The following is a 25600-nucleotide window of genomic DNA, read 5'->3' as shown; positions in this document are numbered from 1 at the left end:
GAGTCCTCTCCTGCTGATGTTCAGGTGTATATCAGTATGTAGTGTCTCTACTTTAAAGAGTCCTCTCCTGCTGATGTTCAGGTGTATATCAGTATATAGTGTCTCTACTTTAAAGAGTCCTCTCCTGCTGATATTCAGGTGTATATCAGTATGTAGTGTCTCTACTTTAAAGAGTCCTCTCCTGCTGATGTTCAGGTGTATATCAGTATGTAGTGTCTCTACTTTAAAGAGTCCTCTCCTGCTGATGTTCAGGTGTATATCAGTATGTAGTGTCTCTACTTTAAAGAGTCCTCTCCTGCTGATGTTCAGGTGTATATCAGTATGTAGTGTCTCTACTTTAAAGAGTCCTCTCCTGCTCATGTTCAGGTGTATATCAGTATGTAGTGTCTCTGCTTTAAAGAGTCCTCTCCTGCTGATGTTCAGGTGCATATCAGTATGTAGTGTCTCTGCTTTAAAGAGTCCTCTCCTGCTGATGTTCAGGTGTATATCAGTATGTAGTGTCTCTACTTTAAAGAGTCCTCTCCTGCTGATGTTCAGGTGTATATCAGTATGTAGTGTCTCTACTTTAAAGAGTCCTCTCCTGCTGATGTTCAGGTGTATATCAGTATGTAGTGTCTCTACTTTAAAGAGTCCTCTCCTGCTGATGTTCAGGTGTATATCAGTATGTAGTGTCTCTACTTTAAAGAGTCCTCTCCTGCTGATGTTCAGGTGCATATCAGTATGTAGTGTCTCTGCTTTAAAGAGTCCTCTCCTGCTGATGTTCAGGTGTATATCAGTATAGTGTATCTACTTTAAAGAGTCCTCTCCTGCTGATGTTCAGGTGTATATCAGTATGTAGTGTCTCTACTTTAAAGAGTCCTCTCCTGATGATGTTCAGGTGTATATCAGTATGTAGTGTCTCTACTTTAAAGAGTCCTCTCCTGCTGATGTTCAGGTGTATATCAGTATGTAGTGTCTCTACTTTAAAGAGTCCTCTCCTGCTGATGTTCAGGTGTATATCAGTATGTAGTGTCTCTACTTTAAAGAGTCCTCTCCTGCTGATGTTCAGGTGTATATCAGTATGTAGTGTCTCTACATGTCTCCATGCTTTAATGTTCAAAAAGCTCTTTATTGTTCTCATGCTGCAGCACCTCTTTTCACCCTCTGTCTGAAACCAGAGCCCAGTCTGCTCTGATTGGTTAGCTGGCCGGCTCTGTTGTGATTGGTCAACTGCTTAGAGATGTCCCGCCCCTTAGCCTCTCACATACAATGTGTTGGAGTGCTAGCCAATAGCAGCGCGACTGTAACATAGTGATGTAACTATATAGCACACTACAGGAAAGGGACCCTTAAAGCAATCTTGGGCTCTTTTAAATAAAAAAACAACATATTTAATACAAGAAAGCACCAGATTCATCCTCTTCTTTGACTGCAGGCCGCAGCTGCTGTCTGCCTCAGAGCTCAGGTGGAGATTGAAAACAGGACGGCTTTCAGAAACATTCCTTTCTCTGAACGCAGACGTTATTGTTAGATCGGCTCTTTAAACACTGTCCTGCACTTAAAGCAACAGTCAGTTAAAATGTGCTCACACTGAGAGACTTCTAATGCCATAATAACATAAACTGTGTAAGCACACTAACTAATGTTGTAATAATACTAATGTACCGAGCAACAGGGAGTGTTTAGAGGAGAAGGGAAAAGCTAGTCATCTTGATGTTACATCAAACATTCATTAGAATCGCACACCTCCTGCTCAGAGGCTCAGGTGTGAAATGTCATCGTCTTCAAACATTTGCTGTGTTTGGTACGTCAGCAGAGCCGAGATCAAATAAGTGCTACGAAAAGACCAACCCAGTCTCACGGCATTACGTGTTATAGGAAGACCGGAAGCTGTGTGGTTCTTAAAAACATGTTCTTACTCAATATCAAGCCACGATTATTGCTTTTATTTTAAATCGTTTTGCTGCCGTCTGTGAGGAAAAGAAATGAGGCTCAGAGAGATGTTTAATCGGTCCATTTTAATTGGTTAATAATTGGTGTTTAATACTGGCAACTTTTAATTGTTGGAAAAACGAAAACGTTCCCAATAGGGGGGGGGGGGGGGGGGGGGGGGCTGGTTCGATCCAGTTTCGATGCTCTGAGCCTCATTTATTTTCCTCACAGACGGCAACAAAAGTCCGAAATGATACGATTTGAAATAAAAGCAATAATCGTGGCTTGATATTGAGTAAGAACATGTTTTTATGAACCACACAGCTTCCGGTCTCCCTATAACACGTAATTCCGTGAGACTGGGTTGAAACATACTACCAATAGAAATACATTGCTTTTAAAATCGTGCTGTGCAACACGAAAAAGGGGGAAATCGTGTTGGTGAACACGAAATGCCGTGAGACTGGGTTGAAAAGACACATGAAAAAATCAGTAAGAGCCTAAAATGACAACAAAGAGATAAAGAAGAAGATTCAAAACAACTATAGAGAAGAAAATCAACTACAATGACTATAAAAAGGTGCGGAAATGATATTAAGATCTGCTGAATAGCTGCCGAGTCACAAAACAGCTACAAAAATACTACAAAGGTTTGCAATATGACCACAAAGAGAAACGTAACCATCACCACACAGAGACACTAAATGACAAGAATCACCTCAGACCAAAACAAATGCATTTTCTAATCAAATCAAAGACTCATTTACGTCTAAAACTCAGAAACAGAGACACAAATATTCTCAATAAGCCCCTGAAACATTTATCATGACGACTATAACCTCATGAAGGAGCCTTTTAACCTCCTCAAGCACTCCTAGGGACGCCTAAACCACAATAATCAGGGCTACTACGTTTAAAGACATATTGAAAACCATCTTGAAGTTACTCAAAGACAAAGAGGTGAGATTATATTTCTTTGTTTTGATCAGGTGTCATTTTCGTTTTTTTAAATGTATTTAGTTTCATTTTTGTTATTTGCATTTACTTAGCACCGTGATCTCTGTACGGTCTGAACACTTTGTTTCAGTCTCAAGCGTTTGGGGATTTCCTCCCAACAAACACCTGGAGCTGCTCGACAGGAAGTGATTCACAGGAAGCAGCGCTCAGTCTTGTTTTCATAACGCTCAATAGGAGAGAAGAAACAGTTGCAATTGTTATGGCCTGACCTGCAGATTCCTCTCTTGAAGCTACTGTTGATAACTTTCTTTAAAGGTCACCTATCATGCTATATGTAGGCAATAGCGTAGCTCTCAGATATATAAAAATATATAAAAAACATGTCTATGAAGTGTTTTGCTCAAAATACCAAACAGATCACCCATTCTACCCATGCCTCATATCCCTCTGTTTCACTTCCTGTTTCAAAAGTGCTGATTTTATGTATAAAGCTTTAAAAATAAAAGAGGAGGGGTCTGAGCTCATGCGGAACCGGCAGCTACTGTCTAAACTAAATGCTGCAGTGATGAAACGCCATATCATGGATTATCAAGGATTCTCTCTGAAACAGTTTGGAGCTCAAAGGCTTTCTCTCTTGCCGGTTATACCACAAGGTGAGTTCCTTTTTACTTCCTGCTTCTTCACACACATGCTCTCCAGTACAGGTTAGCTCTGAGTGTTAGCGATGCTAATGTAAACACCGACCATATTACGTCCAAAACAGTCGGGCATTGTTTCTGATAGTAACGTTTCTGATTGGGCCGTGGGTCCACATTTCAGATATTACATCATATCGGACGCAAATCTGGATCAGCTCCGTTGTTCCCCGTTTTTAGAGATTTGGGTACGGAGGAAAAGAGGGAGGGTTTTATTTTCTGACGCTGCGTGAGTTCCCTGACACACCGGGGACACATGTTGATGTATAAAAGACATTTTGCATGATAGGTCCCCTTTAAAAATATATTTGGGCCATATTTGTCGAAACTGTCCCAATATCCTGGCCTAAGAGCATTATATATAATCCTCTTGAGCTCCTAATGGCTTTTGCAAATGGCATTAAGGCCTTTTCCCCATGTTAAATGTTTTCAAAACATGTTTTAGTGAACTGTTTAACTGTAAAATAGGGAAAGCCACCAAACTTACAGGAGCAAACTTTCTCATCAACTAATAATAACAAGGAGTTATTTGTATATACTGAGTATCTCAAAATGATGACTTATAATTGCAAAATAAGTCACTCGGTCAATCGTTTGAAATACTAAGTTATTATTACGAGACGGTTTATTATTATGGCCTTTTTAAATCATTATTCTGTTGTCAATGGGCTTCAGACTTCAGCCTTCAAGATTTAGGTAGGTAGGTAGGTAGGTAGGTAGGTAGGTAGGTAGGTAGGTAGGTAGGTAGGTAGGTAGGTAGGTAGGTAGGTAGGTAGGTAGGTAGGTAGGTAGGTAGGTAGGTAGGTAGGTAGGTAGGTAGGTAGGTAGGTAGGTAGGTAGGTAGGTAGGTAGGTCATACAAGAGAATAATTAGATTAAACTAGCTGTACAACCGTTACTCTACCACACGCAAATGTAATCAATATCCTAGTCAACAAGTCTGATTTTAGATCAATACCAGCTGGAAATATGTGAATCCACGCCCTCTAAATATCACAGTTCACCTGCAAATATCACATGTGGTTCACAGGTTTCACAGCAGAGAGCCGCTGAAGTGCAGCTCAGTTATCCTCCGTCCAACACCGACAGAAAACAAAGGTGAAAAGTGAAGTATTTACCCAGCATGCAGCGGGGTAAAGAGAGTAATTTTTGAGGTCAGGTGATCAGCAGATGGTGGAAACAGTTCCAGGGCTTTTATTTTTGAAGGAATGCAGCAGTGACTGTATGCAGAGATTAAGTGATGACCTGAGGGGGTTAAATAATAGTGTTTTTCGCAAAAAGGAGAGACAGGAAGTTGTCACTAAGCTCAAAGAAAAACAAACTTCTCTTGTGCAATTGTGAGAGAACTTCCTGCTGACAGCACACACTGAATCTGCATTGATTTAACTTTTCCATATGTGTAGAATCCAAATATTGGTGGTCAAGTCAAGACACTAGTAACGTGTTCAGAGTATATGATAGTAAGGGTGTGTATATCCACTGACTTCACAATTCGAGTCACTTTAAAATGACTTGATTATGGATATTTTTTTGCACATTAGAAGATTAACTTGGATATAAAAGACATTATCTGAGAACTAATGCTGTATATTGTAAAAAAAATGAATGAATTTATCCAAAAGCAGTTACATTGATGTACTTAAAGTTCTTCTTACTTATTAATAAAAAAGCCTTGTCTGTGTTTTTGGCACATGTAGAAATGGATGGAAACTTAGCAGGTTTTCTTTCAGATCTGATAATTTGCAGGTTTCTTATCGTGGTCATGTTTAATTAAATGGTTTTAGGGATTTGCGGTTCTGTAGATCCACGATATTTCACCTAAATTATGCACTCTACTTTTCGCTTTGCTTTTGTCCAGCTCGTCTCTGTCTTACCCGTTTTTAAAACTGAAATGCAACCATTAGTGTTTGGTGTTCTTTCCTTTTTTGGAGTACAACAAATATCCAATTGTTCGTTGATGTTGACCAATACAAGCTCAGATCGCCCTAAGATCACAGCTTTTCTAGACATGAGACATTAAGCATGCTCATGTTTGTTTATATTCTTCTTCTTGGAAGTCGTCGCAGGTTGTAAAAAAATGACAAGCTACGAGTTGTCAAGGACTAACGTGAAGTCATGTCTCTCAATCGATCCACGGGAATTTATGACTTTATTATCTCTTAATTTGATAAAGACACCACGTGCGAAATCCAGTAATCTGACAAACAAGACTAATGTCAACTTCAAGTGTGGAGGGTTAACCAAGACTTTCACACTATGATAAATCATTATAAAAAGGTAAGACGACAGAGGCATGACTGAGATGAACCCTAATGTATAAAAGGTAACAGGAACACTCAGATTCAAGAAAGTGTGCAAGAAATCTTATTAGACACATGTCTCTAAAACAAACACAAGTTTGAAAAGAACTTGTTTAACTGCATTAGCATCTGTAGTATCTAGTAGCATGCAGGTCAGGAGCAGAGAGGGCAAAAGTCCACACTTCCTTTACTCGAGTAGAAGTACAGATACTCGTGTTTAAAAATACTCTGGTGAAAGTAGAAGTACTGACTAAACTTCTTTCCTCAAGTCAAAGTAAAGAGGCTTTGAAATGTACTTCAGTAAAAAGTACCCATAACTAGCAGCTGTTTTAAAGAGTACCTGACCTCCCTTTATATTAATAGAACAATAATGTCATTGTTAGCTAATGAATGTTTCCATGCTGAACAACGGCAACATGACAACGTTTCCATTGGTCCCTCTTCTTTAGAGAAGACCAGGAAATGATGGACACACGGATCGTGTTCAAATCAATAGGCACGCAATGACTCTAAAGAATAATGATCACGCACCAAACACACATTCAGACTAAAGGAACCAGCTGTTTGGAAAATGAGAGAAGTAGAAAGTACAAGTATTTGTGTTCAACATGTAAGAAGTAGAAAGTACAGGTATTTGTGTTCAACATGTAAGAAGTAGAAAGTACAGGTATTTGTGTTCAACATGTGAGAAGTAGAAAGTACAGGTATTTGGGTTCAACATGTAAGAAGTAGAAAGTACAGGTATTTGTGTTCAACATGTAAGAAGTAGAAAGTACAGGTATTTGTGTTCAACATGTAAGAAGTAGAAAGTACAGGTATTTGAGTTCAACATGTAAGAAGTAGAAAGTACAGGTATTTGTGTTCAACATGTAAGAAGTAGAAAGTACAGGTATTTGTGTTCAACATGTGAGAAGTAGAAAGTACAGGTATTTGGGTTCAACATGTAAGAAGTAGAAAGTACAGGTATTTGTGTTCAACATGTAAGAAGTAGAAAGTACAGGTATTTGTGTTCAACATGTGAGAAGTAGAAAGTACAGGTATTTGGGTTCAACATGTAAGAAGTAGAAAGTACAGGTATTTGTGTTCAACATGTAAGAAGTAGAAAGTACAGGTATTTGTGTTCAACATGTAAGAAGTAGAAAGTACAGGTATTTGAGTTCAACATGTAAGAAGTAGAAAGTACAGGTATTTGTGTTCAACATGTAAGAAGTAGAAAGTACAGGTATTTGTGTTCAACATGTAAGAAGTAGAAAGTACAGGTATTTGAGTTCAACATGTAAGAAGTAGAAAGTACAGGTATTTGTGTTCAACATGTAAGAAGTAGAAAGTACAGGTATTTGTATTCAACATGTAAGAAGTAGAAAGTACAGGTATTTGTGTTCAACATGTAAGAAGTAGAAAGTACAGGTATTTGTATTCAACATGTAAGAAGTAGAAAGTACAGGTATTTGTGTTCAACATGTAAGAAGTAGAAAGTACAGGTATTTGTGTTCAACATGTAAGAAGTAGAAAGTACAGGTATTTGGGTTCAACATGTAAGAAGTAGAAAGTACAGGTATTTGTGTTCAACATGTAAGAAGTAGAAAGTACAGGTATTTGTGTTCAACATGTGAGAAGTAGAAAGTACAGGTATTTGAGTTCAACATGTAAGAAGTAGAAAGTACAGGTATTTGTATTCAACATGTAAGAAGTAGAAAGTACAGGTATTTGGGTTCAACATGTAAGAAGTAGAAAGTACAGGTATTTGTGTTCAACATGTAAGAAGTAGAAAGTACAGGTATTTGTGTTCAACATGTGAGAAGTAGAAAGTACAGGTATTTGAGTTCAACATGTAAGAAGTAGAAAGTACAGGTATTTGTGTTCAACATGTAAGAAGTAGAAAGTACAGGTATTTGAGTTCAACATGTAAGAAGTAGAAAGTACAGGTATTTGTGTTCAACATGTAAGAAGTAGAAAGTACAGGTATTTGTGTTCAACATGTAAGAAGTAGAAAGTACAGGTATTTGAGTTCAACATGTAAGAAGTAGAAAGTACAGGTATTTGGGTTCAACATGTAAGAAGTAGAAAGTACAGGTATTTGTGTTCAACATGTGAGAAGTAGAAAGTACAGGTATTTGAGTTCAACATGTAAGAAGTAGAAAGTACAGGTATTTGTGTTCAACATGTAAGAAGTAGAAAGTACAGGTATTTGTGTTCAACATGTAAGAAGTAGAAAGTACAGGTATTTGGGTTCAACATGTAAGAAGTAGAAAGTACAGGTATTTGTGTTCAACATGTGAGAAGTAGAAAGTACAGGTATTTGAGTTCAACATGTAAGAAGTAGAAAGTACAGGTATTTGAGTTCAACATGTAAGAAGTAGAAAGTACAGGTATTTGTGTTCAACATGTGAGAAGTAGAAAGTACAGGTATTTGAGTTCAACATGTAAGAAGTAGAAAGTACAGGTATTTGAGTTCAACATGTAAGAAGTAGAAAGTACAGGTATTTGTGTTCAACATGTAAGAAGTAGAAAGTACAGGTATATGAGTTCAACATGTAAGAAGTAGAAAGTACAGGTATTTGAGTTCAACATGTAAGAAGTAGAAAGTACAGGTATTTGAGTTCAACATGTAAGAAGTAGAAAGTTCAGGTATTTGTGTTCAACATGTAAGAAGTCAAAGTAAAAAGTCGCAAGAAAAATAAGTAGTGGAGTAAAGTACTGATACCAGAAAAATGTACTTAAGTACAGTAACAAAGTATTTGTACTCCACTACTTCCCACCTCTGGTCAGAAGGCAGTGTTGGAAGGGAATTCTGGGTAATGTAGTTCTACCTGGACACATCTCCGTTACCAAGTAACACTTCATGTTTGCACACTTTCTGTTACTATTAATACAAAGTGGGAATATTCCCGAAACTCCACAATCCACAGCGATGACGTGAGAGTTTCCCTTCAGCAAATACTGAGGCTTTCCCACAAGGGGAGTAGACATTTAAAAAAAGGTAGGGGAGAAGTCAAAGTTGGGAAATGATGAGGGAGCAGAGAGGGAGGAGCGGAGCAGAGGTGAAGCGAGGAGAGGAGGAATGAGTCAGAGGCAAACATTCACTTTTTCCAACCAACAACTCTCAGTAAATGAAGCTGGAACTGTTGGAAGCAGCTTAAACTCTGCACGGTCTAAACTCTGGAGGGAAAATCTATTCAAAGCTTTTTTTACGGGAAGGAAAATGTATCCCAAAATGGAAACACATGGAGGAGGAAGAGAGAGACAGTAAAAGAGAAGAATCACTCTTTGTTAATAACATTAAAACTCATTTTTACAAAACAACTCAGAGAGAAACTCATGTGACTCTTCATAATGGAGCTGATAAGTTTCATAAGACACATGTTTCCACTTTGCCTCGGGATGTGTTCAGAAGATACAGATTCAACCGTCTGACTGAATACTTCTGTTTGGTCGTTTTTGTCTCATATATTAGTATTGATCTCGTGTTTCTTCAGGGCGGATGGAAGCTGTTAGTGTTTTGGTGAAGCGGGCGTGGTCGCTCGAGGCACGCGGGTTTTCATTTTGGCATTTGGACTGAAACACGAAGCTATTTTCAGCATCAGTTTAGTAACGCTCTGGATACAAAATGTGTCAGAAGGAAATTCATGTCTCGAGAACAGAAAGCGCAACTACTCAAGATATATGACAGCTTTTCGAATTATAAGAATACTTTTTGCATTTTCTTTTCTACCTAAGAAAGTTAAGAGGTTTGAGACATATCGATTAAAATGTAACAACAATTCATTAAACCCGAAAATGCTAAAATATCTCTGGTTCTCCAACAGATTTCCAGTTTTACAGATCCATAAACCGAATACCAAAACAAGATATCTTGGACATTTTAACATTTAAATAAGTACTGCATCATAACCAGGGTTTTTCTCTATCTCCTGACATTTTATTGACAATACAATACTTCAATGGGAGGCGTGTGGCGCAGTGGCTTGTGCGTTGGTGTTCAAACCCCACTGCAGTCAGCATGTCGTTGTGTCCCTGAGACTCTTCACCCCAAATTGCTCCTGTGGGGATTGCCCACAGTATTGAGTATGTGAGTCGCTTTGGATAAAAGCGTCTAACAAGTGGGTTTAACAAGGGTTTAATTTCAGTATTAGATTGGTCCCAAGTTGGTAATGGTAACCTTACAAGGCAAAAAACAAGTAAAATTGTATGAATTCAATATTGTAAGTGTACTCTCAACTACTTGAACAAAAGCTGTGATAATAATGGATCTGTTTTAGTTTTGATCAGATATACATAAAGACAACTTAAAAAACCCCAAAGCCATTATGATGAGTTATAATTGATTATAATGAATTACAAAAACCAACATAATTCTCAAGATTCTGCGAAATATCCTTGTCAGAGAGAGATGTCTGAGAACAAGGTAAAGCTTTTGGAATATTCTAAATATATTGGCACTATATTGGACCTCATACAACCTCACTTTAAAACCTCCAACATATTTACTTTAAACTCTTTCTGGTAACTCTCACAAGATTCTACAAAACATTCAAACCATCTCTTTAATGTCATCTGACCTCAGAGGAAACACAGACTAAATCTAACAGGAAGCGGTGTAAACAGATGCAATAGGATGTTCATCAGGATGTTCATCTTCAGCTTCATAACTTTAACCTTCAACTTGAACCTAGCTTCCAAACAGACATGACTTAGAAACAGTCAAAGTGTTTAACAGGAAATGAGGGTTAAATGTCTTCTTTTAAGAGGAATGTAATAAATGTTGAACGCTGGGGAATATGGAAGCCCATTAAGGCCAGTTACATGAAAAATATTCTGTACATTTCAAAATAAAGAGACACATTTTCTGTATTCTTGCAACACACTTTCTCACTGCACTGGTGCCAAATGGCAGTATTATGTTAAAGTGGACCTATCATGCTATATTGGAAACATATATTGTTTGGCCATACCTATACAAAACATGTCTGTGAAGTGTTTTGCTTCAAATACCAAACAGATCCCCCATTGTAGCCATGCCTCATACTGCTCATACCCCTCTGTTGCGGCCCTGTTAGAGAAACGCGGATGTTGGGTCCTTAGCTTGAAAAAAAAGAAAAGAGGAGGCGGAGCTAATGCAGAATTCTACCGGAGATAAAGTTAAATTCTGCTGTGATAAAACGCCATCCTGTTCTAAACCACATCAAGGATTATCTCTGAAACAGTATGGAGCTCAAATGCTTTTTCTCTTGCAGGTTTATCACAAGGTGAGTTCCTTTTTTTATTTCCTGCTTTTTAAACACATGTGCTCTGCAGTACAGGTTAGCTCTGAGTGTTAGCGAGGCTTGCTAATGTAAACAAAGACGAGATTACGTCCAAAACACGTCAGGCATTGTTTCTGATAGCAACTTTCTGTGGGTCCGCTGCCGATTTGACGTCATATCGGCAGCAAATCTGTATCCGCTCGATGTACCCCCATTTTTAAAAGATTTTCGTACGGAGGAAAAGAGAGAGGGTTTTATTTTCTGACGCTGCGTGAGTTCCCCAACACACCAGGGACACATGCAAAAAATGCATTTTGCATGATAGGTCCCCTTTAAAGGGTCCATATTATGACTTTTGGGGCTAAAAATGACGAGAATGTTCTCTAAATAATGACTTCCCGTCTCAAATAATGACCTTGAACAATCGGTACTGCATTAGTAGGCTATGTCAAAATAACTACTTGGCATCTCAAATACTAACGTAGTATTGCATTTTGGGATTATAACTCATACATGTCATAAAGTCTCTCCTCATGGTGACGTCAGTCCTCACACTGTCAGAGTCCTGCTTCCATAGCAACACTTCCCACATGTGTGTGTGAACCACATGTTCCTGCCAGCACTCCTCCAGCGTGGCTTTGGTGGCTTAGTATCTTGAGTTAGTTCCTCAAAATAATAACAATAACTCCCAAAATAATGACTAAGTATTGCAACAAGAGAAACTTCCTTAAAATCATGACTTAATCTCCAATTAACACGAAAAGCTTTCCAAATAATGACTTAAATATTGACTTAAAACGTCAAAAATAATGACAAACCTTCTCAAAATAATTACCTACTTTCTCAAATTATTGACCAAGTATCTAAAAACAATAAGTATTGCTAAATAATATGAAACTTTATTCAAATAGTGTATCTCCAATAATTCATTAGGTTTCTTCAATGATGTGATACTAACTTGTAAAAAGTATCTCCTCATTATGACGTCAGTCCTCACACTGGCAGAGTTTAGCTTCCACAGAACACTTCCCACATGAGTGTGTGAACCTCAAAAATAATAACAATAACTCCCAAAATAATGACTAAGTATTGAAAAATGAGGAACTTAACATAACTTCAAAAGATCTGGACTTCATCTCCAATGTATAAGAAAAGTTTTCCAATGAATGTCTTAAATATTGACTAGATTATTGAAGTATTACAAGTCAATATGACATTTTCCTCGAGATACCTTAGTGTATTAATATAAAACATGTGCCTATACAATCTACCTACCTCAGTCGTTTGGATATGGTATATGAATCTTTATCTTTTATAATCATTTTGTATGTTCTATGTTATTCCGTAGTATAAACAGGAGGGATATGTTGGAGAAATACTGTTTTCTCCACTCTTTGGGTTCAGGCACTGATATCATGTGTGGCTCTGAACTGTGTATGACCTTGCCTCTTCTTGTGACAGGAGGCAGGAGGCAGGGCATTTCATGTTGTTGATAATTATGAGGAGACAGACTTGCCGTCTCCTAAATATCGCTTGTCTATGAGGCGTGAAGGAAGTACGTGACTCTTTCCAGAAGACGTCGCAGATGATCCTGACACCTTTCCGACACCCGCGGATGATATTTGCGCCACCTCGATTTACGACCTTGTTGTTATCTCCGTGTTTCGGACGATATAAGCCTGATGTTTTTTGCTGTTCCTTTGAGCAGCATACCTCATGTGTTAACCCGTATCCTTTGTATGTGATTTAACTCTGCTCCTTCTTTTACATTGCATTTAGCTGACGCTTTTATCCAAAGCGACTTACAATAAGTACATCAGGTTTCATAGAGCCAAACATTTCAAGTGCTACTCAACTGGCTTTAGATAAGCCAGTCCTTTATTAGTATATAAGTGCTCTGTTAATAGTTCTAACGCTCGAAGTGGAGTCGAAAGAGATGAGTTTTCAGTCTGCGCCGGAAGGTGTGTAAGCTATCTGCTGTCCTGATGTCAATGGGGAGCTCATTCCACCATCTTGGAGCCAGGATAGCAAACCCACGTGTTTTTGCTGATGGGAACTTGGGTCCCCTTCGCAGTGAGGGTGCAGCGAGTCGTTTGGCTGATGCAGAGCGTAGTGCACGTGCTGGGGTGTACGGTTTAACCATGTCCTGGATGTACGAAGGGCCAGATCCATTCGCAGCACGGTAAGCAAGTACCAGTGTCTTGAAGTGGATTCTAGCAGTTACCGGAAGCCAGTGAAGGGAGCGGAGGAGCGGAGTGGTGTGGGAGACTTTAGGAAGGTTGAAGACCAGATGAGCCGCTGCATTCTTAATCTCCAATTTATAAGAAAAGTTTCCAATTAATGACTTAAATATTGACTTAATTCATTAAGAATAATGACAAACTTCATCCAAATAATTTCTCAAGTTGTTGAAAGTATCTAAAAACAATAAGTAACTTTCTTCGAGTATCTCCAATAATAATTAAGTTATGCAATTAGGGTAACTTCAGTCCTCTCATTGGAAGAATTTAGCTTCCATAGGATCACTTCCCTAATTGGGGCGGTGGTGGCGAAGTCGATAGGGACTTGGCTTGGCAACTGGAAGGTCACCAGTTCAAGACCCGGCAAGACCAAGTGCTACCGAGGTGTCCCTGAGCAAGGCACCGTTCCCTACACTGCTCCCCGGGTGCCGTTCAAAATGGCAGCACACTGCTCCTAACACTAGGATGGGTTAAATGCAGGGAAACAATTTCCCCACGGGGATTAATAAAAGTCCATCTTATCTTATCTTATGTGTTTGAGAACCACATCATGAGGTGAAACAAACTCAAGTTGTTGAAAGTATCTAAAAACAATAAGTAACTTTCTTCGAGATACCTTAGTGTACTAAAATAACTACTAAGTATCTCCAATAAATAACTAAGTTTTGCAATTACTGTATGTGATACTAACTTGTATAAAGTTATTTAAAGCTCTTTAAAGCCCTCATTATAGAAATTGGAGGATGAAACCCTCTTTAATGGTCACACATGCACACAGCACACACAGTGACATGTAGTGTCTGCATTTAACCCATCCTAGTACTAGGAGCAGTGGGCAGCACTTCAGTCCTCACACTGGCAGAGTTTAGCTTCCATAGAACACTTCCCACATGTGTGTGTGAACCCCATCATGTCAGGGGGGGGGAAACAAACTCAAAATAATGACAAAATGATTGCAAAATTAGAAACTTCCTTAAAATCATGACTTCATCTCCAATTGATAAGAAAAGTTTCCAATTAATGACTTAAATATTGACTAAATTCATTAAGAATAATGACAAACTTCCTCCAAAAGAATTCTCAAGTTGTTGAAAGTATCCAAAAACAGTAAGTCTTGCAAAATAATATGAAACCTTCTTAGAAACACCTTAGTGTATTAAAATAACTACTAAGAATCTCCACTAAGAGTTGAGCTTCCATAGGACACTTCCCACATGTGTGTGAAACCCCCATCATGTCAGGGGGGGGTAAAACAAACTCACGTTCTCCAGCCGGCACTCCTCCAGCGTGGCGTTAGTGGCGTTGAGTCGTCCCCCCATCACCAGGAGGTCTGCTCTCAGGACGTCCCTCTGCTCCCTGGTCTCCTCCAGCCGCTCCTCCAGAGCCACTTTGTTCTTGCCGTAAACCACCTTGGCTCCTTCCAGTTTCTCCGTGACCTCCTGCATCTCAGCCCGACACCGAGCAGAGCTCTTCAGGTCCGGAGACGTCGCCCACACCACGATGATGATCAACGACACCACGGACCACAGAGCCAGCAGCGCGAGGACCACGTTCTTCGCCGTCTGAGAGGGTTTGGAGGCGGCCGCCATTAGAGAAAGAGGTGGAGGAGGATGATGGAGATGGAAGATGAAGAAGTAGAGCTGCTCTCACTTTGCCTCTCTCAGGGTGAAGTGAGCTGGACTTTCCCTTCTAGCTGGGCAGGGGAAAATGTCAAAATTCAGCCACACCTCCTCTGCCTCACCCACTTTTCTCCCCCTCCTGGAGCCTCCCCACCCTAAAACTCACCCTCCTCCTCCTCCTCCCCCTCCAAGTTAATATTATGTATTTATTTCAACAAGGACCTTGCATACAAATACATTAATCTCAGAGAGATTAAGAGAAGAATTATGCCAGACTTTAGCTAATGGCTCATTTCCATCTGCAGTCCTCGTCAGTGTTATCATGCCAAGAGGACGCCGTGATCAACAGGAAAGTCACACACACACTTTACACATAAACGAAACTTTCCATGTGCAGCCTGTGTGGTGTGTGTGTGTGCAGAGTGTGTGTGTGTGTGTGTACGTGTGTGTAAATACCAACTAGGGAAAGGGGAAAATGCCTCCAAAACATGACTAAATATTTCAAAAACACATTACAACACATGTGCTTTTAAAAACATGTACTGAATGCAGCATAATACACAGTGTGTGTGTGTGTGTGTGTGTGTGTGTGTGTGTGTGTGTGTGTGTGTGTGTGTGTGTGTAGAATGTCTGACAGTTCCTCTGACGTTACAGGACGCCCTGTGTTTGTGTGTGTGTGCAGTGCGGTGTGCGTGCGTGCAGTGTCTGTGGTGTGTGTGTGTGTGTGTGTGTGTGTGTGTGTGTGTGTGTGTGTGTGTGTGTGTGTGTGTGTGTGTGAAGAATGTCTGACAGTTCCTCTGACGTTACAGGACGCCCTGTGTTTGTGTGTGTGTGCAGTGCGGTGTGCGTGCGTGCAGTGTCTGTGGTGTGTGTGGTGTGTGTGTGTGTGTGTGTGTGTGTGTGTGTGTGTGTGTGTGTGTGTGTGTGTGTGTGTGAAGAATGTCTGACAGTTCCTCTGACGTTACAGGACGCCCTGTGTTTGTGTGTGTGTGCAGTGCGGTGTGCGTGCGTGCAGTGTCTGTGGTGTGTGTGTGTGTGTGTGTGTGTGTGTGTGTGTGTGTGTGTTTGGGGGGGGAACACTGAGGCTTTCTGTTTCTATTTCCCAGCCTCTCAGGGATATGAACCTGGATGAACTGTGAAGTCCAAACTATGTGGATCCTTGGCAGCAGCGTGACTTTAAAAAAGAAAAGAAAAAAGGTTTGAGGCTTCGACTAACTTCAATAAAGCACTTTGAATTGCCTTTGTGCTTCTGTAAACTAAGCTTAAGATGCAGAAACACAGAAACACAGAAAGTGTGTTTCTCTTTCTGATTCTCTCGGCTTCATTCCTCTTCAGCGCTCACTTTTTCCTGACCTGTTGCCAGCTCACAACTGGCAGCGTGGAAACAGCCAAACAACATGTCTGTATAAACATCTGTACTGCGGTAAAGCTACAGGAATCTCTCAGAGTTGAACTCTTCCTCGGGACACACCTCTTCACCAACACACTGCACTTTCACACTTAACTGTTAATGTGATCATATTCTGAATGTTTTCTGTCACGGGGGAATTTGGGTGATGCAACAGTTGCTCAATTTTAAAATGAAAAAAAGATAGATACAAAAATAATAAAAAATAGTTTTTCATAACCTGTGATTTTATTAAACAGAAGATAGAAAGTGCTTATGATTGAAAAAGGAAATTAAAAAAAATTAGGCAATTACAGCAATACCAAAATAAACTACCAAAAAAGTTATATAAAAAATAAAGAAATAAGCAATAAAAAAAGTAATTGGAAAAATAAAAATAATAATAATAATAATAATATATACAACTAAAATAATAATATATACACAATTAAAATAATAATATGTACCATTACAATAATAATAATTATTATTATAGTACAGTTAAAACAATTGTAATAATGATAATTCAAATAATAATAATTTAAATAATTAAAATGCCAAACCAGCAAACCTGTACCCACAGGTATATTGCTTTAGTAAAAAGCAATATGGAAACATAAGTAACATAATTGTACATGGGTTTAGAAACTGAACAAAGTCTCTAGTGTACATCAACATGAAGGAGGTCAAAGGTCAGTAGAGGTGGGAGGCGGGAGATGTTTGTTTACTAGAAAGATCATGTGTTTTTCGAGTCAAGGCCAAAATACACCAGCGATGAACAGTTTTTCAAAATATATTTTTTTACCCACTTGATTTGTCTGTAAAGGCCCGACACACCAATCTGACACCAAAGAACACGTCCCGACAGAACACGTCTGTTGTGTCGCCTCACGTCTCTGCGTCTTGGCCATGTGTCGCACTGGAACACACCGCAAAGACTTCAGCCGACGGCCAAGTAGCACGTACGAACTGCGCATGCATGACAATAACTCTCCTTACCAGCAGGCGGCGGTAGTGTGTATTCGTCATTCAAAAGAGGCAACAACCGGAAGACAGACTGCGTGATAACCGAGAGAAGAAGAACAGACTGCGTGATATAAACAAACAACAAATAGCGTTCTATTTTCACTCTACAGCGAGAAGCTCACGGGGCTTTCCCGAACCTGAGTCGAGAGCTGGAGTTCAATGAAAGCTCAGATTTGCCTTCTTAATAGTTTCTTTGGGTCCCTCACTTCCATTTCGCTTCTCATGCACTGATTCGCTAGCTGAACAGCCAATCAGAGTGTCGGGACGGCAGAAAAGACACAACGGTGCAGGACACACCGATCTGAGTAGGGCGACAGGACGCTCATCGACGGCCGAAATCGGCTTGGTGTGTTGGGGCCTTAAGAGAAAACTAAAAACTGCAGCAGGACTTATGATGTAAATATAAATCTGTGGTTTGGCTTTATAATAAACCAGTTTGTTTGATCATTTATACACTGGCCAACCCTGACAAGAAATGTTAGTTTTACAGCATTTTGAAGGGGGAAAAAAAGTCTTCAATTACTGTATATAAAAGCAGACAATTACAGCATTATTAATATCAAATACCCCCCAAAACATTTATAAAAATCAAAGCTACAATTTAACAGATTCACATTAATAAAACATTAGTAACACCTGACAGGAACAATGTCCCTCTTACCCACTTGTGTTGATTTAGTGATAGTGGGGTTTTTCTTTGACTAAATCATTATTAACCTGAAAGACTTTGGGTATTTGGACTTAGGTCAAACAAAACATATATTTAAAGTCTAAAATGTGGATCTGTGAAGAATATATTTGACAAATATAGGATCATTCAATAGACTGAACTGTAACTAAATGATTTATTTTTATCAACGATTATGAAAAGATATGGTATTATAGTTTCAACCCCTATTTATACAATTTGTAATCCCAACTGGTTTTATCACTTTGTTTCTTCCCTTTGAAATCTCTCATCACATTACATGTCACTTGTTAGACGCTTTTATCTAAAGCGACTTACATACTCAATACTGTGGGCAATCCCCACAGGAGCAATTTGGGGTGAAGTGTCTCAGGGACACAACGACATCAGTGGCGGTTCTAGACCAATTTGACTGGGGGGGCCAGTTATTTTCTGAGGGGGGCACAATAAATGCAGGACGAAAAAGAGAACTAGACAGTATGAAGTAATTGCGCATAAGAAAACAATGCAATATAGTTATTGGTATTTGTTTCAGTACACTTATTTATTTCAGATATATCTTATAGTTATTACTGTTAGCTTCAGCTTAAGTTATAGTGCAATGTTTGCACTAACACCATATTTATATAAAAATAAAGGCAATGAACAGTTACATCTCTAAGTACCGAGTACCAGAAAATATAAATGTAAAAAAAACTAAAAAAAAACGTTTCATTGTTAGGGGGGCCACAGGGGGGTCAGAGGTCAGTGTTAGGCACTGGCCCCCCCTAGAACCGCCCCTGAACGACATGCTGACTGCAGTGGGGTTTGAACCTGTGCTCCCCTGAGCCGAACGCCAACGCACTACCCACTGCGCCACTCGCCTCCCTCACTAGGAACGCCAGATATCAGCATTTTTTTAAATCCGCGTGCAGCATAAAGTCACAACTGTTTTAACTTACAGATGCTCACAGCTGTTTACTGCAGGAGACACACTGATGAGATTCAGATGAAAATGTGTCATGCAGGACAACATTCTTTCAAACCTGCTGCAAAAGAAACACTCGTCACCTTCTACAAAACGAGCAGGAAACCGCTTATCAGCATCTTCAATTTATATTTCAAAGTTTCTTCACACGCAAACCTCTTCAGCTCCCCTGACCCTGCTTCCTCTCCACAAATACAGGAAGTTCAGGTGAGGACAGGAAATAAACATTAGCATTAGTGTAGCTGCAGGAGCTGACGCGCTGCAAACTGGATTCATAAAGCAAATGTCCAAATAGTTGCAGATGACTTTATATCAAAGTTGTTGGATCCCCTTCATTGGAAAAAGTATTATGTGAGGGAAGGTGAAATGCAGCTAAGACATTTACTCAAGTACTGTACTTAAGTAAAAGATTAAGGTACTTGTAGTTTGAATATTTTCACATTTATACTCTTACCCCATTACATTTATTTTACATACTTTGCAGAGTGAGGTTATTAATACAAAACAGAAATCAACCTATCTAGTACATAAAATACTTCAAATTAACTCCACTTTTACCAAATGCGACATTGAATTGATGAACACATTAATGCAACAATAACTTTAATACAATAATTTCAAATATATGGTGCTTTAATGGGCTATTCTGCACAATGAGTACATTTACTTTTGGTACTTAAAGTATATTTTGTTGCTCATCTACTTAAGTAACATTTTGAATGCAGGACTTGTTCTTTAACTGAGTATTTTTACCCTGAAGCTTTAAGTTAATGTACTTTTTCCACCTCTGGTACAGCAGTGTTTTACAGTTGATACTGAAGCATCACTTGCTCAATAACAGAACAAATCAGTTTCTGTTTCACAAAAATCCTGCTGATAACATCTCAGGGTTGCAACAGAGTCTGGTGATTTATATCTGTTGCGTCAGTTGTCTCCTCAGTTCCACCGATTTAGAAGTTATTTCTGTCTGAGGTGTAGCGCCCCCATGAGGCTTTAACATCTAATTACATCACATCACATCACACCGCCCCCTGCTGAAATATCTTATACACTTTGCATGTGATCTTTCAAGTTAGTCGAACTAATTCTATAGTTATTAAATAATTATTTGCTTTTTTTACTTTGTTTTAATTGATTCTTCCATACATGTCCTATATTGAGAATCCCCCACAAAAAATGTAACATACAGTAAAAGTAAATCGTGCCTTGTCGTGTGCTTTGTATTTTAAGGCAGTTTCCTTTTTAAGTGAAGAAGACAAAGAATATAAATAAATAAAATATGGATAAAACAACACTGCCAAAAAATGAATAAACTAATACATTGAAAATACATTAAAAAGTATGAATAATAATCATATTTTGGGATACAATTAAAACATTAACGGTGGGGTAGGTAAGAATGGAGAAAGCAGCTCGAGTGCGCTAGAATTTGAAAATACACAGCCGAAAAAAATCTGCCACTTCCTTCAGACTTCCTCACAGAGCCCCTCCTCAAACACACACGGACGCACACATGACCAATGAGGGCACGAGATAAGTTTGTGCCCAGATGGAAGGCTGACAGGCAGGTAGGCCATCCAGTTACTTTAGCCGGCTCAGATGATTGGTCGTGCTTTTTACAGCGCCACGGCTTCCACAGATGACTTTTTGTTATGTATTTATTGTCAAAGCATTTAATTTATTCATTGCTATCGGGATGTTAAGGCAAGGCAAGGCAAGTTTATTTATATAGCACTTTTCAACACAAGGCAATTCAAAGTGCTTTACAAAAAATGAAAGACATTAAGAAAATGGCATTAAAAATCAGTCATTAAAAAGAAAAGCTAATAAAATAAACATTAAAAGAAAAAATACATGGATAAAAGTTACAGTGCAGTCTAAGATATGAATAGTTCAATTAAAAGCAGCGGCAAAAAGAAAAGTCTTCAGCCTGGATTTAAAAGTAGTCAGAGTTGCAGCGGACCTGCAGGTTTCTGGGAGTTTGTTCCAGATATTTGGAGCATAATAACTGAACGCTGCTTCTCCATGTTTAGTTCTGACTCTGGGGACAGAAAGCTGACCAGTTAAGAGCATTCCATGGAATATAACAAGTGTTTCTGAAGTGAATTACCTACCCCACCTTTAACATAAGAGGTGCTTTCACACCGGAGTACTTTAACCCGTACTTTGCCCGTTTAGTTCCGTTAGTGCCTGGAATTTTGCATTCACACCAAAAAGAGAACTTAGTTCAGAGAACTTTTACCTCCGTTTTTTGCTAGAGAGGTGGGACTATCCTCTTTTTGAAGCCGCCATTGTATTTGCTGGCATTAGCATTATTAGCATTAGCATTAGCATTAGCACCAACGCAGAGAGACTAACTTATGGCAACACAACAAAAAAACATGGGATTGGTGGAGATGAGGAGGTGTCGGCGTTCTGGCGATTTACTCGGAAGGCTTCAGTAGAAGCTGCTGGGAGTCCCAGCAGCTTCTACTGAAGCCTTCCCCAACTCCGGGGACCTCCAGCCGGGGACTCCGGGTGGCAGTATACGCCGTGAAGTGGTTTGCGGCCTGCCAGTAAACCCAAAGCAGAAGAAGAAGAAGTGACATCAGCGGCTTCATTTGCGTAATCTTCCCTGAGGGACTTATTCCAGTGTGAACGCGATCGGCTCTTAGTTCCATGGGGGAACTAAGTGCTGGGAACTAAGTACGGCAAAGTAACGTGAAAGCGGCTAAAGCTGATTACAAGACAGTGATAAATCCTTCTGGAAAAAAAGCAAAACAAAAGAGAGGCTTATTTGCTTTTTTCATCAAACATGAAAACATATAATGCTATATATTTATATTCATATATATTTATGGATGGAGTTTGCTGTGACTGGCTATCTACGTTCAGGGGGATTTTGACGATACTGTTAGTACTTAGTGATAAACTGATATCAATGGTTGATATATAAGCTGATCATTAAAATAATCGTTGGTGGGCTAAAAGCAGCTTTGACTGCCAGGTGTTGTTTTGAAACGCTCTGTTGGTTTTAAGAACAATAACAGCAGCGTTTCCTCCGTCAGTCGATGAACGATGAAGTCTGTGCTGGTCCTTCTGATCCTCCTCTCTGTCAGAGGTGAGTGTTTTATTCATATTTATATAATTCATGTCTAAACTCTTCTAATGCTCTAATGTTTTGGATTTCCCCCTTTTTCATCTCATGGATGTCATTTCAAGTTAGTTATAATTTATTATGTCATAATTATGATTTACAACACGTGTTTTAATCCTTGTCACTATTTCTTCTGTTCAAGTCAAACTGGGCTCTCGCCAACCTTACATTATTTTAGTATTATGATAAATATAGTTTATAGATAATATATATTTTATTGCTTTGAGTAGCTACTTTAACCGGGCTTTTCTCAGTGTTAGAGCCAATTTCCTTTTGTTATTATTGTCTGAATGTTAGGCTTAATAATAATATAAATTAGATTAAACTCTTGATTATCAGGTATTTTTGTGAGTCACACTATGGTTTAAAATGTATTAATTTAAGGCTCACTTATTTGTTATGATATGTGCGTCAGTATGGCTAGATGCCTATATATGATAGGTTGATAGGACACAGCTGATGGTGATGAGACGGGGAAGCGGAAAAGTCTTTTGACCGCGTTCTTTTTCAGACTGATAACTTTATTTTACTATGAAGCGAAGAAATGTGTCCTCCTGTTTCTATGTCGTCTGGACCGTTGAATAAAGCTCATCTGATTCAACAACGATCTCCGCTGAATTGTTTGGAAACATAGAGAGGCGCGTCAAAACCCACAACCCCGACAGAGGTGGCTATTAAATGTAGACTGGGATTAAAACGCCACCACACTCAGTGTTAGTGTATAAAATAAACATTTTAATTATGGCATGTAAGATTTGTTAAAATGACAAAATAAAAAGTCATGAGATGATCAGACAAAATTGGTGACGTTTTTAAATGAAATGTCGGAACAAAGAGAAACTAAATTAAAATAGGTGAAATGTAAATAGTGACATGAAAAGTCAAAATCATGAGAAAAAAAAGTCAAAATTACATTAAGAAAATCTAAATTCTGTTATAAAATGTTTGTGTTTGTATGTATTGTAATTAAAATGCAAAGTGTATTCAGACTTTTGTGACCATGTTAACCTTCCAAATATGAATTAACTTAATAAAAATAATCACGCTGCTTTTAATTGAACTACTCATATCCTAAACTGCACTGTAACTGTTATTCATGTATATTATACCCGTGTTATTCTTGTTTTATGTTTCTCTTTACTTCTCCTGACTGCTGTCATGATTTGTTTCCGCTGCACTATTTCTGAATGCTCTTAATGTTTTTCATTTTGGTAAAGCACTTTGAATAGCCCATTGTGTCTAAAGGTTATAAATAAACGTTCCTAACCTTGGCTTGTCTTTAAGGTTTCCTCTGGCAGCAGCATGTTTCCGCACTTCAGGCCTCCACGGTACAGGTGAGGTATGGGGAGGATGCCATCCTGCAGTGCCCCCTGATGGACGCCTTCTCCAATGTCTCCTCCAATACCTCGTCCAATACCTCCTCCAATGCCTCCTCTAATGCCTCCTCCAATGCCTCCTCCAATGCCTCCTCCAATGCCTCCTCCAATGCTTCCTCCAATACTTCCTCCAATGCCTCCTCTAATACCTCCTTCAATGCCTCCTCCGATGCCTCCTCCATCGGCCTCGGACAGTCCTTTGAGCCTGAAGCCATCAGGCTGCACAACAAGAGGTGAACAATGTGACACAATTACTCGATATAAAATACACACTGTTTTCACACACACATGTAAATATATCTAATATGTATATTTATGTTCATTTTAATTCATTTCTTATTTCATAGTAATTTTATCATTTTTAGTTTGTATCTTTGATTTTATCTTTCATTGTATTCATCTGTGTGAATCTGTGCCGTCCTGTTTTTCATCCTTACCCTGTTGCCGTCAAACTACTGAATTTCCCCACGGGGATCAATAGAGTAGAGCAGGGGTGGTGTATTTACCCGGAAGTAAGCTGCTGGTTCCCTCGACAAAAAAGCAATGGGATTTCTCCATAGGATTTTGGAAAATAGCTCGAAATAAGGTCTGTGGAAAAGAAACCTGTTTGATAAATGCACGTTTTGTTCAGTCGGATAATCTCCACGTCTAGCCTACTTTTATAATTTTCTAATCATAAATCTAATCGCCAGAAGCTAAATGCTAACGTTATGCTATAAACGGACTAGCCGAGTCCAGCAGCACGACTTCAACGTCAACTTAAGATCCATATTCAAACATACAGATTCTAAATGGAACGAGTTGAAGCGTTTGTTTGAACAGTCTGCAGGAGGACTTGCTTTCAAGCAGAACAGAAACTAACTTAGAGGAGTGTTTACGTGTTCGCCGTAATGACGTACAACGGCCTCGACAACTTCTGTAGTCCTATTCAGCCACTTGTTAACAACCATCGTTTCTCAGACACGTCAACTCTTCAGAAATCACCAGTGGAGTCACTGCTGATGGATTTAATGTCGTGGAACAAAACGTGATCCGTCTCTTCAATGTGTTTCAACCACAGACCTTGTTTCCAGATATTTTCCCAAATCCTATGGAGAGATCCCATTGGCTCTGAGATGAGGGAACAAGAAGTGGTGAAATGCTGACTCACTTCCGAGTTTTAGGACTCGTCACTGCACCACTCTATAAAAGGTCCATCTTATCTTACCTTACCTTATCTTAACAATGCCTCCTCCAGTGTTTCCTCCAGTGCCTCCTCCAATGCCTCCTCCAGTGTTTCCTCCAGTGCCTCCTCCAGTGTCTCCTCTAGTGCTTCCTCCAGTGCCTCCTCCAGTGCTTCCTCCACCCTCAGCTGGTACAGGAAGGCTGCAGGTCGGAGTCCAGAGCTGCTGCTCAGCTTCAGGTCTTCAGACGTCTCTAACGTGACGTACGGCCCTGGTGTTAGTCCAGATAAAGTCTCAGCTTCAGTCGGCGGTTCGTTGCTGCTGCACGACTCCAGACTGAACGACTCAGCAGTTTATTACTGTGGCTTGACTCGGGGAGAAGAGCAGAAGAAGAAGAGAGCAACGCCATAGCATTTTTTTTGGAAATCATGTTCCCTCTGAAGATAGTTGATTTTGCCATTTTCTGTCATGTTGAGACTCTTGATCTCAGTTTTTACTTGTATCTGATTATTTATTTTTTTCATGATTTTTACATTTGATTTGATGATTTTAACCCTTTTATTATCATTTTGAATATTGTCCAATTATACGACTTTTATCTCGTGATTTTTACTTATAATCTCATTATTTTGACTTGATCCCACCACTTGTCAATTATTTTCTTATCCATGATCAGATTCAGTCTGTCAATTATAGTTTCTTACTTAATGTTTTCTTTTATAATTGATTCAGACTATAGGTACGCCAAGTCTTACCTGAACACAACATTTATGTCATCAGTCGTGTTGTCATACATTTCAATTACTTTATTAAAATATTTCGTTTTGTTATATTTTTTGTTTGTTTTTTCTAGTTGTTGCCCATCAGGGTCATGATTTTTTTCATGTGTCCTT

General features: G+C 39.1%; 2 protein-coding genes across 3 annotated transcripts in view; one reads left to right on the top strand and one right to left on the bottom strand.

Annotated features, from left to right (window-relative positions):
* si:ch211-1a19.3 overlaps positions 1–23566 on the bottom strand; it is a 35579-nt gene extending 12013 nt beyond the window's left edge. Inside the window, exons 1-2 of one of the 2 annotated variants that reach the window (XM_034207076.1) lie at positions 23436–23566; positions 14608–14907 (exon numbers count right to left, since the gene is read on the bottom strand). In XM_034207076.1, the coding sequence (XP_034062967.1) occupies positions 14608–14790 (183 nt within the window). In that variant the 5' untranslated portion in view covers positions 14791–14907; positions 23436–23566. Of the gene's footprint in view, positions 1–14607; positions 15080–23435 lie in introns of those variants that run through there. The other variant, XM_034207067.1, reaches the window with a different exon arrangement.
* On the top strand, positions 15985–25539 carry sid1 (secreted immunoglobulin domain 1). Its single transcript, XM_034207086.1, has 4 exons — positions 15985–16161; positions 22080–22132; positions 23453–23777; positions 24782–25539. The coding sequence occupies exons 2-4, from the start codon at positions 22090–22092 to the stop codon at positions 25116–25118; spliced, it is 705 nt and encodes a 234-aa protein (XP_034062977.1). The 5' UTR covers positions 15985–16161; positions 22080–22089; the 3' UTR covers positions 25119–25539.
* Positions 25540–25600: the final 61 nt, after the last annotated feature.

The sequence above is a fragment of the Gymnodraco acuticeps genome, unplaced genomic scaffold, assembly GCF_902827175.1.
Source record: "Gymnodraco acuticeps unplaced genomic scaffold, fGymAcu1.1, whole genome shotgun sequence".
In the NCBI taxonomy this organism is placed as follows: domain Eukaryota; kingdom Metazoa; phylum Chordata; class Actinopteri; order Perciformes; family Bathydraconidae; genus Gymnodraco; species Gymnodraco acuticeps.
The sequence above is the reverse complement of the archived record's forward strand: the minus strand, read 5'-3'. Positions and strand labels throughout refer to the sequence as shown.

What these genes read in the sequence shown, in the direction of transcription:
- sid1 (XM_034207086.1), top strand. Translation starts at nt 22,090, where the DNA reads ATGAAGTCTGTGCTGGTCCTTCTGATCCTCCTCTCTGTCAGAG. An exon ending in GATCCTCCTCTCTGTCAGAG is followed by an intron (nt 22,133 to 23,452) that starts GTGAGTGTTTTA and finishes CTTGTCTTTAAG; the next exon opens with GTTTCCTCTGGCAGCAGCAT. An exon ending in ATCAGGCTGCACAACAAGAG is followed by an intron (nt 23,778 to 24,781) that starts GTGAACAATGTG and finishes TGCCTCCTCCAG; the next exon opens with TGTTTCCTCCAGTGCCTCCT.